We start from the raw sequence: 14,299 nt of genomic DNA, 5'->3' as shown, positions 1-14,299 counted from the left end.
TTAGTGGTGCTGGAAGAGCACAGCAATTCAGGCAGCATCCGGGGACAGGCAAAATCGACGTTTCGGGCAAAAGCCCTTCATCAGGAATAAAGGCAGAGAGCCTGAAGCGTGGAGAGATAAGCTAGAGGAGGGTGGGGGTGGGGAGAAAGTAGCATGGAAATGACCTGGGAGTTGCAGTGGGAGAGGGACTCCCTGAGATTCTTGTAGAGAGAGGAGGAAAACTTCTTCAAGGCAGGCATCCTTGCAAGAGGATTCGCAGTAGGGTTAAAATCAACTAGGTAAAAACAATGACTGCAGTGTTTGGATCGTGGCTGTAATGAAGTCAGGAGAGGAGTGGCTCTAGTAGATCCCAGACTGAGTGTCAGTGAGCTGCTGAGGAATTGCCATGTGATAGCATTGTTGGCAACCCCTTCCATCATTTTAATGATTGAAAATAGACTGATGAGGCAACAATTGACGAAGTTGGATTTGACCTATATTGGTGAGCTTGCTATTGTTCAATAAATACTACTTGCAACAGCACTTTCTATTACTGTGCTGATGAATGAGTGATGAATGGGCCAAAAATTGGCCAGATGGTATTTGTTCTGTTTCTTGTTGACAAGAATTAACTGGACAATTTCTGTGTGGATGCCAGTGTTGAACTTGTGCTAGCAACTTGGTCAGAGGCTTGGCTTTTTCTGCTGCATAAGCCTTCAGTTCCAAAGCCAGGAGGTTTTGGATAGGAGCCAGACTAAGTAATTTGACTCTGAATCTGGTCCATTATTCAACAATAGTATAGTTGATCTTGCATCTCAATACTACCATTATGCACTCTCTTCATATCCTTGCCACATCCACCTGAGAATGGTGATGGTTAATTAAGCAGATAAGGGAAGTAGAAGGTTCAGAAATGTCCTCAGAGGGTCATGGAGACGTACAGCACGGAAACAGACCCTTCGGTCCAACTTGTCCATGCTGACCAGATATCCTAACCTAATCTAGTCCCATTTGCCAGTACTTGGCCCATATCCCTCTAAACCCTCCTGTTAATATATCCATCCAGATGCCTCTTAAATGCTGCAATTGTACCAGCCTCCACCATTTTCTCTGGCAGCTCATTCCATCCAGAGATATTTGAATTCAGCAGCAAAGGCTGTAACTATGCAGATTCGTTGCTGTGTCAGATTGCAGTGTTTGTTTCTTTCTCTCTCTCCCTGGCTGACCATGTGCTTTCTGTCTTTGTCTTTCTCCCTCCCTTTTAAAGTGCCATTGTTTTGATTTTTTTTCCTCCATCTTCGATGATGCAGAAAACCTGAATATCTGTGTAAAACGCAAGGTTAATGCATTTGTATGCATCTTCAGTCAGAAGTGCTGAGATGATGATCCATCTAAGCCACCTCCTGACATCTCTAATATCATGGATTTCAAACAATTTGATTTGCTTTGTATTATCAAGTAATTTGTAGAATCATACTTCCGGAAGATGCTGTTCGGCCCATGGGTCTGTACTGTCAAAAATGTACTGCTACCTATACTCGTCCCACTTTCCCGCATCAGGTCCATTTCCTTGAATATTATGACACTTCAGGTGCTCATCCAAGTACTTTTTAAAGGTTGAGGGGTTTCCCATATGTGCATTGCAGTGCCTTCCAGACCCCCACCACCCTCTGGGTGTAAAGGATTTTCATCAAATCCCCTTTAAACCTCCTGCCTTTCACTGTAAAACTGTGCTGACTTGTTCTTGACAATTTGACTAAGATTGAGGGGGATTTCTGTTTGGATAGAGAAAGAACTCTTCTCCATTTAGTTTGAAACAGCATCACCTTGTTAGTAGCCTTAACGATTGTCACTGTGTCAGTGACTTTGGCCCAGTCCTCCAAGATTGAGGACTGTCATGCAGCATATGCCGAGTACACTGTAAATGTGTTAAATGTGAAACAAAGTGAAACATTAGGGATTGAATTCATCCTCCCCTTGCCAAAGGCAGCAGGTCAATAAAGCACTGGTGGCACTGCACCCCCATATTCATTAATGCTCCCAAAACACCGACAATCTGAGTGATGTAGATTCCTCCCTTCTTAGTGAAAATGGAGCTGTCTTATGAACTATTGGGCCGAGTATGTCCCTCCAAATGTCTGGACCAGGATGTCAAGGCTATGAGCAGTGAAGTATGGAGCTAGCATATCTCAGCATGCCCATGCTGCTTCAGTTTCATGGAGTAAATGGTCAACAGATATATTATCTTTATATCTCGTACATCACTGGCTTGGCACATTAATACAACAGTATAATTCCTTGTTTCATCATCTGACATCCCAATGATAGGGTTGCTATGTATGCATAGTGGCCTGACTGTTGCTGTACAAGGACCAAAACTGCAGGCAGTCTAAAGGAGGACGAAGAACAGCCAGGGAATTTCAAAATGCCTTGCCTCCTCTGTTGAGGAGCAAGGAGACCGAGTTTGTGAAGTGGTTATAGATTCAAAACCTGCAAGTCGGGATACTACTGCTTAGCTCGGCTCCCTGTAGATCAGTACTGCATTTTGATTTGGTGGAGAGTAGCCACTGTGATCACAGAGAAAAGACTGTGATCTCAGTCTCAGAACTGGATCCTCACAGGCTGCCTTGGGTTTTGGAGTTCACTGAAGGTTCCTTCAAAATTGGACAGCTTTCACAGAACAATAACCTATTATCCAATGTGTCCTCATAACTCAAAGTGCAGAGTTTCTAATAATTTCCTACAAAATCTAACTTCAATTCTTGCCAACCTAAAATGACATTGGGATCTGCAAGAAAAGTCTTACAGATTCAAAGATCACAAAAAATGTATCTACATGTTGAGAATATGTCCACGCTTGCAAAGCTCACAACAAAATGTGATTCCATGATTAGGCAGAATTTTCTGAATAATCTAGAGTGCATTGATAGCAACGCAAACAATTAATCTAAGATAATTAGTCAAGCTTATAACTTGGCACATATATTTTTGCAAGAGGGGTAGTATCCATTCATACATAGGAACTTGTTGTCTACAAAGTAACAAAGGAATCATGTTCAAGCTTTGCATACTTTGCTTCTGTCTTCACAAAGGAGGGCATGAATAACATACCATGGCTTTGTGCGTGGGAAATCATGTCTCATAAGCTTGATTGAGTTGTTTGAAGAAGTAACAAAGAGGATTGATGAGGGCAGAGCAGTAGATGTGATCTATATGGTCTTCAGTTCGGCGTTTGACAAGGTTCCCCATGGGGGACTGGTTAGCAAGGTTAGATCTCACGGAAGAGGAGAAAGTGAGGTCTGCAGATGCTGGAGATCAAAGTTGAAACTTTATTGCTGGAACAGCACAGCAGGTCAGGCAGCATCCAGGGAACAGGAGATTCGACGTTTCGGGCACAGGCCCTTCTTCAGGAAATACAGGGAGAACTAGCCATTTGGATACAGAACTGGCTCAAAGCTAGAAGACAGAGAGCGGTGGTGGAGGGTTGTTTCTCAAACTGGAGGCCTGTGACCAGTGGAGTGCCACGAGGATCGGTGCTGGGTCCTCTACTTTTTGTCATTTACATAAATGATTTGGATGCGAGCATACGAGGTACAGTTAGTAAGTTTGCAGATGACACCAAAATTGGAGGTATAGTGGACAGTGAAGAAGCTTACCTCAGATTACAACAGGATCATGACCTGATGGGCCAATGGGCTGAGAAATGGCAGATGGAGTTTAATTAGCTAAATGTGAGGTGCTACATTTTGGGAAAGCAAATCTTAGCAGGACTTATACATGTAATGGTAAGGTCCTAGGGAGTGTTGCTGAACAAAGAGACCTTGGAGTGCAGTTTCATAGCTCCTTGAAAGTGGAGTCGCAGGTAGATAGGATAGTGAAGAAGGCGTTTGGTATGCTTTCCTTTATTGGTCAGAGTATTGAGTACAGGAGTTGGGAGGTCATGTTGCGGCTGTACAGGATATTGGTTAGGCTGCTGATGGAATATTGCGTGCAGTTCTGGTCTCCTTCCTATTGGAAAGATATTGTGAAACCTGAAAGGGTTCAGAAAAGATTTGCAAGGATTTTGCCAGGGTTGGAGGATTTGAGCTATAGGGAGGGGCTGAACAGGCTGGGGCTGTTTTCCCTGGAGCATCGGAGGCTGAGGGAGACCTTATAGAGGTTTACAAAATTATGAGAGGCACGGATAGAATAAATAGACAAAGTCTTTTCCCTGGGGTGGGGGAGTCCAGAATGAGAGGGGAAAAGATATAAAAGAGACCTAAGGGGCAACTTTTTCACGCAGAGGGTGGTATGTGTATGGAATGAGCTGCCAGAGGAAGTGGTGGAGGCTGGTACAATTGCAACATTTAAGAGGCATTTGGATGGGTATATGAATAGGAAGGGTTTGGAGAGATATGGGCTGGGTGCTGGCAGGTGGGACTGGATGGTGATGGGATATCTGGTCGGCATGGATGAGTTAGACCGAATGGTCTGTTTCCATGCTGTGCGTCTCTATGATTCTATGACTTTATAAATTGTATGGGAGCACAGGGTTTAGTGAGAGGGAAAAGCTGAAGCAAATCTGTATCAGTACAGAAGTAATATTAGAGAAATTGGTGGGGTTGAAGGCTGATGAATCCCCAGGGCCTGATAATCTACATCCCAGAGTTCTTAAGAAAGTAGCCGTAGAAATAGTGAACGCATTAGTGGTCATCTTCCAAGATACTTTAGACTCTGGAATAGTTCCTACAGATTGGAGGATAGCTAATGTAACCCTACTCTTTGAAAAGGTGGAGAAAAACTGAATTATAAGCTAGTGAGTCTAACATTAGGAGTGGGAAAGATGCTAGAATTCATTATTAAGGATTTTGTAGCAAAGCAATTAGAAAACAGTGGTAGAATCAGACACAGCATAGATTTACAAAAGGGAAATCATGCCTGACAAATCCACTGGAATCCCTCGAGGATGCAACAGCAGAGCTGACCGGAGAAGCCAGGATGCAGCCAACTTGGACACTTCAGAAAGCCCTTAAGAAAGTAATGTTTAAAATTAAAGCACACAGGACCAGGGGCAATGAGATGGACTGAAAACTGGGTATCAGGCAGGAAACAAATGGATCTCCTTCTGAATGACAGGCAGTGACCAGTGAGGGACTGACACCCAGGACCCCAACCATCCACAATAACCCTAATGATTTAGATGGGGGAACCAAATGTAACATCTCAATTTGCAGATGACACAAAGCTGGACAAGCCTCCAGGAGGATGCAGAGATGCTACAGTACAACCTGGGCAGGCTGAGAGCAGCAAATGCATGGCAGATACAGCACAGATGGGCAGTGGGTCCTGGCAATAATGCTGAAGAACTAGTTGCATACGTAATCAAAGTGCTGCAGTACAGCTACAACATTGGCATCGACCTGAAAATTGCCCGGGTATGTCCTGTGCATAAAAAGCAGGACAAATCAAACTCAGCCAGTTACCACTCCATCAGTCTACTCTTTGTCATCAGTGAAGTGTTGGAAGGTGTCATCAACAGTGCTTTCAAGTGGTATTTGAAAAGAAATAACCCGCTGACAGTTTGGATTCCACCAGGAGTACTCGGCTCCTGACCATGTTGCAGCGTTGGTCCAAATGTGGATAAAACAGTTGAAATCCAGATGTGAGGTGCAAAATGAATGTAATGAAGGGGAAAATTCTCCAATGATTTAAGACACACCTAGCTCAGATAAAGGTGAGTGTGGTTGTTTGAGGTCAAGCATCTTGGCTGCAGGGCAACTCTTCAGGAATTCCCTAAGATAGTGTCCTAAGTCCAGTTATCTTCAGCTGCTTCTCTGATGACCTTTCCTCCATGCTAAGGTCAGAAATTCACTGATGATTCCTCAGATACTGAAGTGTATGTACATATGCAACTAAATCTGGACATATTCCAGGTTCATGTTGATAAGCAGCAAATAACATTTGCGCCATATGTTCCGGGCAATGACTGTCTTGAATAAGTGAGATTACTCCTTGAGATTCAATGGAGGAATCATTACAGAATCTCCAGTATCAGCATCCTGGGGACTTGACCAGAAATGGAACTGGACCATCAGTTGAAGTATAGTCACTGTAAGAGCATTTCAGAGAACAGGAATCTTGCACAAGTAATTTAACTTCTGTCTACCATTTACAAGGCACAAAGTCAAAAAGTCACAAGTCCAAATTCAAAGTACAATGGCAAAAAATGAATAACTATTGGCCAGTTGGCTTCACATCTGACATTGGGGAACACTTGGTCTGCTATTCCGTCCTTTATAATAAGCTACTTAGAAACACCTAATATACTTGAGCAGTGTCACAATGGCTTCATGAAGGGGGAGTCAAGCCTGACAAGTTTGTTGAGGAGATATAAAGCTAACTAGGGGGAAAGCAGTAGATGTAATATATTTGGATTTTCAGAAGGTGTTTGATAAGGTACTACACATTAGACTAAATAAGATAAGATATGGTTTTGGGGATTCTATGTAGGTATTGGCTAAACAATAGAAGATTGAGATAGAGGGCATTTTCAGGATGGCAACATGTAACCATTGGAGGACCACACTGATCATTGCTAGGGCCACAATTCTTTATATTCTCAGGACTTGAATGACAGAAGTGAATGTGATATTGCCAGATTTGTGTGTGACACTCAAAGTGGTGGAAAGGCAAGTAATGACAATGACATGAGGATTTTATAGTGGAATATAGACAGATTAAGTCAGTGGGGCAAAATTTAGCAGATGGAATATAATATGGACAAAAAAAGATTGTACACTTTGGAAGGAAGAAACCAAAGCTTAATATTTAATAGGGAAGACTGCTGAAAGCTGCATCACAAAGTGTTTTCAGGTCCAAGTGCATGAATCTCAAAATTACAAGCATCCAACTTAATTGGGTAATTCGGAAGGCAAATGGTATGTTGACCTCGATTTCAAAGGGAATAGAGTATAAAAGTAGGGAGGTCTTGTCAAAAATATGCAAGGCACAGTCAGACGACAGATGGAATACTGTCAATAGTTTGGTCCCCTTATCTAAGGATGAATAAACTAGTGTTAGAGACGGTCCAGAGAAGGTTTGCTCAGCTGATCCTTGGGTATGGAAAGATCCTCTTATGAGAAGAGGTTGAGTAAGTTGGGCTCGTACTCATTGGAATTTAGAAAAATGACAGGAAACCTTATTGAAACAACCAAGATTATTAAGGGGGCTTGACAGGAAAGATGCAAAGAGGTTGTTTCCCTTGTGAGAGTTGAAGACCAGAGCGCTTAATCACAGAATAAGGAGTCATCCATTTAATTGAGAGACGAGAGGCTCTATTGAAGCTGAGTTATTAAGTATCTTCAAAGCTCTGATAGATAGATCTCTAATCAGAGACAAAGAATGTGGTGTGCAAAAAGCACAGCAGGTCAGATGGCATCCAGGGAGTAGGAGAGTCAACATTTTGAGCATTAGCTCTTCATCAGGAATAAGGGGGTGGTCCAAGGGGACTGAGAGATAAATGGGAGGGAGTGGGGAAGGTAGCTGGGACCCCCCCCACCTCATTCCTAATGCAGAGCTTATTCTCAAAACGTTGACTTTCTTGGATGCTGCCTGACCGGCTGTGCTTTTCCAGCACCACACTCTTCGACTCTGATCTCCAGCATCTGCAGTCCTCACTTTCTCCTAGAATGCTAATCAGTAAAAGAATCAAGGATTATAGGGATTAAACTTGAAATCAAATCAACCATGATCTGTTTGAATAATGGAGTGAAGTCGATGGGCTATTTGGCTCCTTTGTCTTATGGTCTTCAATCAGATGTGTGATGGTTGAGTACAGTTACATCAACTCTCAAGCTTGACACCATCTCGGACAAAGTTGCCCATTTGATTGGCACTCCATCAATCACCTTCAGCAGTCATTCCCCTCACTGATGTACAATGGCAGCGATGTGTACCATCTACAAAGTGCAGAATCTCACGGGCCCCACACGCATTACCTTCCAAACCCATAACTTCGAGAACAACTCATGCTCGAAAAGTTGATTCTTCTGCTCCTCGGATGCTGTCTGACTGGTTGTGCTTTTCCAGCACCGCACTTTTCGACTTTAATCTCCATCATCTGCAGTCTGCATTTTCTCCTAGTTGACCATAACCTCTACCACCTAGTCAGACAAGGGCAGCAGATGCATGAGAGCATAACTGCCTCCAAGTTCCCCTCCATGTTGGACACCATCTTGACTTGGTACTGTATTGGGAGAAAGTGAGGACTGCACATGCTGGACATCAGAGTTGAAAGTGTGCTGCTGGAAAAGCACAGCAAGTCAGGCTGTATCCAAGGATCAGGAGAATCGATGTTTAGAGCATGAGTTCTTCTAGAAGTTATGGGTTTGGAATGGTAATGCGTGAGGGGCCAGTGAGATATTGCACTTTGTAGATGGTGCACATGGCTACCATTGTTTCGGGTATAAGCCCTTCATTAGGAATGATGATGCCTGAAATGTTGATTCTCTTGTTCTTTGGTTGCTACCTGACCTGCTGTGCTTTTACAGCACCACAGACTCGACCTTGGTACTGTATTGCCATTTCTTTACTGTTTCTGGGTGAAAATCTTGGGAGTCCCTTCCTAACAGCACTGAACACTGCAATGGTTTAAGAAGATTGTCCACCACCTTCCCTTGGGCAATTAAGGGTGGGTAATGAGTGTGGCATAGTCAGCAATACCCACATACCATAAATGAATATTTTTCAAAAAATCTGTTAGTATCCCAACATTTATTAACCTCTGTCTCTTGAATATATATTGACCATCAGCAGATCTCTGAGGTGGACAACTTTTGATTGAAAAAGTTGTACTTCTTTTTCATTCTAAATGGCTGATCCCTTGTTCTAAGACTGTGAATCTGTCTAGATTCTCCAACTAGACACACTGTTTTCCCATGCATGTATCATGTCAAACCCCTGAAGACTTTTATGCTGTTTTAATGTAATTACTTGTTCTTAACGCCTAGTTTACACTATCTTAATCTAACCGATTCTAACAGGTGTCTATGAGATAAGTTAAACAAGGATGCTCCCCCAGGCTGGGGTGCCTAGACCTAGGGGGGACAGTCTCAGAATCGGAGGACATTTAAGACTGGACTGAGGAGGAATTTAATCACTAAAGAGGGTGATTAATGTTTGGAATGCTCTACCCAGAGGGTTGATGAGTTTTAGTCATTACATGTATTCAAAGCAGAGATCAATGGATTTCAAGTTAGTAAAGATTTCTAGAGAAATGGATGTTAAAGAAAAATGGCGTTGACGTAGATCAACTGTGAAGGACTAATTTGAAGTGATCGAGCAGGCTTGTTAGGCCAAATTTCCTTCTATTACATTTGTTCCTAATCTCTCCTCATAAGATCATCCATTTTAAAATTATGTCCTTTTAGGTTCTTAATTTCAATCAATTATTTAATTTCTCTTTGATGTGGAATCTTAGACCATGTTTCAATGTAATTATCCCTTTTTCAAATTTACCTTTAATTCCTTGGTGAGTATGCTGTCTTGTTGATAATTGGAAATTATCACTATTTGTATTCTCATCATTACTAATCTATCATAATATTGTAATTTTTGACTCGATGGGAAATGTGTTTCCTCTGTGCAGCTGAAAATTACCAGCTTCCATAAAGTCGATTCTGAGTTATCTGAGCAAAGTCAGGAAGATGTCATTGTTGTTTGAGATGATCTTGGTCTGTTTTGAAGATTGAATAGACAGCCTACTTTCTAGTTACAAATCTTTAGTCAGTCTTTACTCTACACAGCCTATATATATTCCTCCAGATCTTTAATTGATGCATTGCAAAGGCAGACATTTTCAATTTACCTCAGAGTTCTTTCATGAACCCAGCTAGTAAGTAATTGAGTTTGTCAGACTGGAAATCTCCCAAATGTGTCATAAATTTGATTTTAATTTCTATTGTATTTCCATTTCATTTCATTTCTTTGATTAGACTTTTTAAAAGTGACTAAGCAGTGTCAGTTTAATCCTGTAAAGATCTGAATTCTCTGGTTTTAGATTGGAAAAGGAACTAATATAGATTTAATTTAAATGTGTTGCTTTATCATCTGTTATTACTGTGCACAGGTTGACATTATTACAGGATGCCTGGACGGTCAACCATAATGCCTGTGATCTCCTTCAACTCTGTGGATTCAGCAGTGTCTTCTCTGAAAACATGTCATGTGTCTATTAACACTGGAATTGAAGTCACAACAGATGTTGCTCTTGCACTTACTGAGCTTGAAGGTAAGTCTGAAAGTAGATTTTCTCTCCCTGTTCAGTGTGTACTATGTCCTTTTGAAATACACTCAATTTTAGAACATGTCTAAAATTATCTCCAAAAACTATGCTCCTAATATTTTAGTACAAAATTACAAGAACTCCTTACACTTCAGGATTGACCTGAAAAATTAACTCTGATCTTCTCTTTCTACAGATGTTGCCTGACCTGCTGAGTATTTCTAGCATTTTCTGTTGTTATTTCAGATTCCCAGTATTATCAGTTCTTGCTTTTGTATTGAAAATGTTATCTTTGTTCTGTAGACTTTATTATATGTAACACCTTAACAGTTGGGCAGATGGCAGTTTGTATAATTGTGATGATGGACCTGAGAATTCATTTCTTTCAAAATAGCTTTTCTAACAGATTTTTATTGTACAAGGAAGAAAATATATTAGTTGTCTGGGTTTTGTCTGGGCTGGAGCTGTTGTCGATCTTATGTGGTTCTATCATCAAGTTAGGTTGTTTGTTCAGTCAGCTCTGATATACAGTAGCGCCTCGACTTATGAACTTAATCCCTTCCGGGAAGTTCGCAAACTGAATCAATTTTTCCCATTGTTTGGATAGTGTAAGAATGCTTGGACGTAGCAATGAACGCTGTTCACAGCGCATGCGCCAAAGATGAACTGAATGAGATCACATGTGGCCCGAGAGCTTTTGTGTTCAACTAGCGCGTAACAAAGCAGAACAATGAAACCAAGTGGTTGCACGCGGGCTTTTTGCGTTCGTACCTTGAATTTCGTACATACGTTGAAGCAAAGTTTTACATATAATCCTGTTCGTAAACCGATTTGTTCATGAATGGGGTCGTTCGTATGTCGAGGCGCTACTGTAGTTGATGCATGCAGGGTTGCTACTCAAAGGTTAAACACTATTATTATCTTGAAGTGCCAGGGTCCTGGGTTCGATTCCACTTTCTGGCGACTGAGTGGTGTTTGCACATTCTCTGTGTTTGTGTCGGTTTTGTCCGAGTACTTGGGTTGCCTCCAGCAGTGCAAAGGTGTGCAGTTCAGGTGAATTGGCTGTGATAAATTTTCTCAATGTTCAGGATGTGCAGGCTGTGAGGATTAGCAGTGGGAAATGCAGGGTTACAAGGAGTTGGTCTGGGTGAGATGTTCTTTGGAGGGTCAATATGGACTTTATGGGTCGTATGGTCTGATTCCACACTGGAGGAATTCTGTGATTCTATGATTAACATTTTGAGTTTTGGCAGAATTGCTGAGTTTCTTCAACACTGTCTGTCTCCAGGGAACCATGGGCTGTGATGGAGGTGTGATCTCCAAGCGACATGAGCTGATGAAAGGGCCCAAGAAGTGCCCACTCTGGTCTACATGTGACTCCCGACTCAGTGGGTGCAGCATAGGATCCGCATGGCAAAGGCTCAACAAAGATGGACTTTCTTTCAGCTATATTGTTTTATTCTTTTATTCTTAAGCTTTTCAAAATGGTGCTGGATTGTGGTGACAGTTAAAGCTTCTCATTGTATTTTACTGTGTTTTTCATTGTCGCGTATAAGTGACAATACATCATTATTCATTCAGTTTGGTTTTAATGTCAGAGTGAGCATATATTTACAGTATATATAAGAATGCTAGTCTTGATTAATTTCTTCTGTGGTCCTTCTCTTGTGTTTATATATTTGTTATTTTTGATTCACAGTTCTGATATTTAAATTTATGGGGAAATAGGGCAAGCTCTTCCTCGTTATTCAGTTTGGAGTTTTAAACCATGTATGTGTTGCTGCAAAGATCCAGGACTGTTGAGTGTGATAGTTGGCATTTGAACCATTAAAAAAAAAGTCTTTGCCACATTGGCTTGACAAGGCTCTAAAAGATCACTGGTATTTAAAGCATATTTTTAAATTAACATGTGTAAGTTTACAAGTACAGGAACATGTTTTGATTTGATTTTTGATTTGACTTATTACTGTCACATGTCCTGAGATACAGTGAAAAATATTATTTTGCATGCTGTCCAAACAAAGCATGTCTTATTACATCAGTAATAGAGCAGAACACAAAATATAGTGTTATAGCTACAGAGAAGGTACAGAGAAAGATCAGTTCAAATGTACTACATTTATTTGTATAGCGCCTTTAACATATGTCCAAACATGCTTGATTGAAATGTTAGCAAACAAAATTCGATACAGACAACACAAATCTGAGTGTGTAGGGATGTTAGGTGAATTGGGTTTTTTTTTAATCAAACACACAATTAATAAATGGTCTTTTCTGTTGGGTTACAGAAACCTTGAGGGAAAGCTGTATTTATTTGCTTCAGTTGTACAAGGGTTAATAATTTCCCCTGTGATAATGCTATCATAGATGTTTTATGCATGGATCATAACCTGTTTCACAGAAAATACAGGTTTGCTCACAGAAATGGAGTACAAGTAAAAATATATGGGAACTAATTTTGAACCAGAATCAGGGAAGTAGAATGTTTAATACTATGCATTATTTGATTGATAACTAACATATTAAATCTGTTGACTTTTTTCCTGACTTCAAAGAAGCATGAGCTTCAAAGGGAAAGTACCCTCTTGATATCTGTTCATTTTCATGTGTAACAAAGACAAACCAAGCTGCACAAGCACCTCAAACTTGTTAGTATCAGTTTATTAATTATATAATCAGTGACTTTTGTTGTGGTTTCCAGAATGGCTGGGTAAACAATATATATTATAAAGAGAGAGTTAGCATTTTCTGCAGCATCTTTCACAATCTCTGGCTGTCTGTGAAACATTTTACAGACACCGAAATACTTTCCAAGTGCAGTCACAATTGAATTGTCGAGTAACATGACAGCCAATTTATACAAACCAAATCTTGACAAGTAACACAATAATGACTATACACAGTGTTTCTGAGAGGACACATGGGTCTTGATATTACATTCATCCAATGAATATGCATCTGACTTTGGTTTTTTTTATTATTATGACTGTGTCGCATGTACTGAAATACAGTGAAAAGTGTTGTCTTATGTGCTTACAGGCAGATCGTACTATTGAACTGCTTCAGGGTTATAGAGCAGAGTGCAGGATATATACAATATTACAGCTGCAAGGAAGGTGCAGAGAAAGATTAATATTAACATTAAAGGGGTCCATTCAAAAGTCTGATAACAGAAGGGAAGAAGCTGTTCTTGAATCAGTTTGTATTTATATTCACCTTTTATATCTTCTGCTGAACAGAAGAGGGTGGAAGAAAGTTTAACCAGGGTAGGGGGTTGTTTGATTATGTTGGTTTCAGCAGGAAGTATAGATGAAGTCAATGGATGGGACGCTAGTTTGCATGATGATCTGGGCTGTGTTCACAATTCTCTATAATTTCTTTCGGTCTTGGAAAGAGCAGTTGCCATATCACGTTGTGATGCATCCAGAGAGGATGCTTTCAGTGGTGCATCTATATAAATTTGTAAGTCTTTCTGGACATGCTGAATTTCCTTAGCCTCCTGAGGACGTAGAGGCGTTACTGTGCTTTCTTGACCATAATGTCAGCATGAGTGGATCAGGACCAATTGTTGGTGATCATCACTCCCAGGAACTTCATGCTTTTGACTCTCCACCTCAGCTCCATTGATACAGACAGGACGTGCCCTCTACTCTGCTTCCTGACATCAGTGACCAGCTCCTTCATTTTGCTGACGTTGACAGAGGGATTGTTGTCTTTGCACCATGCCACTAAGCACTCTATCTCCTTCCTGTACTTGTCATTGTTTGAGCTCTGACCGACAGCAGTGGTGTCGTCAGCAAACTTGCAAATGAAGTGCAATAATGAGATCTGTGTTGGTGTGATTAAAATAGATATTGCTAAGTTGTTTGTGTTGACTCATTGATTGTGGATATCAATGACGAGGCAAGCATTTATTGTCCATCCCAAATTGCCCAGAGAATAGTTAAGAGTCAACCATATTGCTGCACGTCTGAAATCACATGCAACCAAACCAGGTAAGGACATCAGTTTCCTTTTCTAAAGGACAGTAGTGAACCAGACGGGTTTTTCATGATTATC

The 14,299-nt window shown here is 40.9% G+C and overlaps 1 protein-coding gene across 1 annotated transcript in view; it reads left to right on the top strand.

Moving 5' to 3' along the window:
* nsmce2 (NSE2 (MMS21) homolog, SMC5-SMC6 complex SUMO ligase) overlaps positions 1-14,299 on the top strand; it is a 183,648-nt gene that overhangs the window by 6,781 nt on the left and 162,568 nt on the right. Inside the window, exon 2 of the mRNA XM_043688546.1 lies at positions 10,085-10,246. Within this exon, the coding sequence (XP_043544481.1) occupies positions 10,102-10,246 (145 nt within the window). The 5' untranslated portion in view covers positions 10,085-10,101. The remainder of the gene's footprint in view (positions 1-10,084; positions 10,247-14,299) is intronic.

The sequence above is a fragment of the Chiloscyllium plagiosum genome, chromosome 4 (assembly GCF_004010195.1).
Source record: "Chiloscyllium plagiosum isolate BGI_BamShark_2017 chromosome 4, ASM401019v2, whole genome shotgun sequence".
NCBI lineage: Eukaryota > Metazoa > Chordata > Chondrichthyes > Orectolobiformes > Hemiscylliidae > Chiloscyllium > Chiloscyllium plagiosum.
This window is presented reverse-complemented; position numbering and strand designations above follow the sequence as displayed.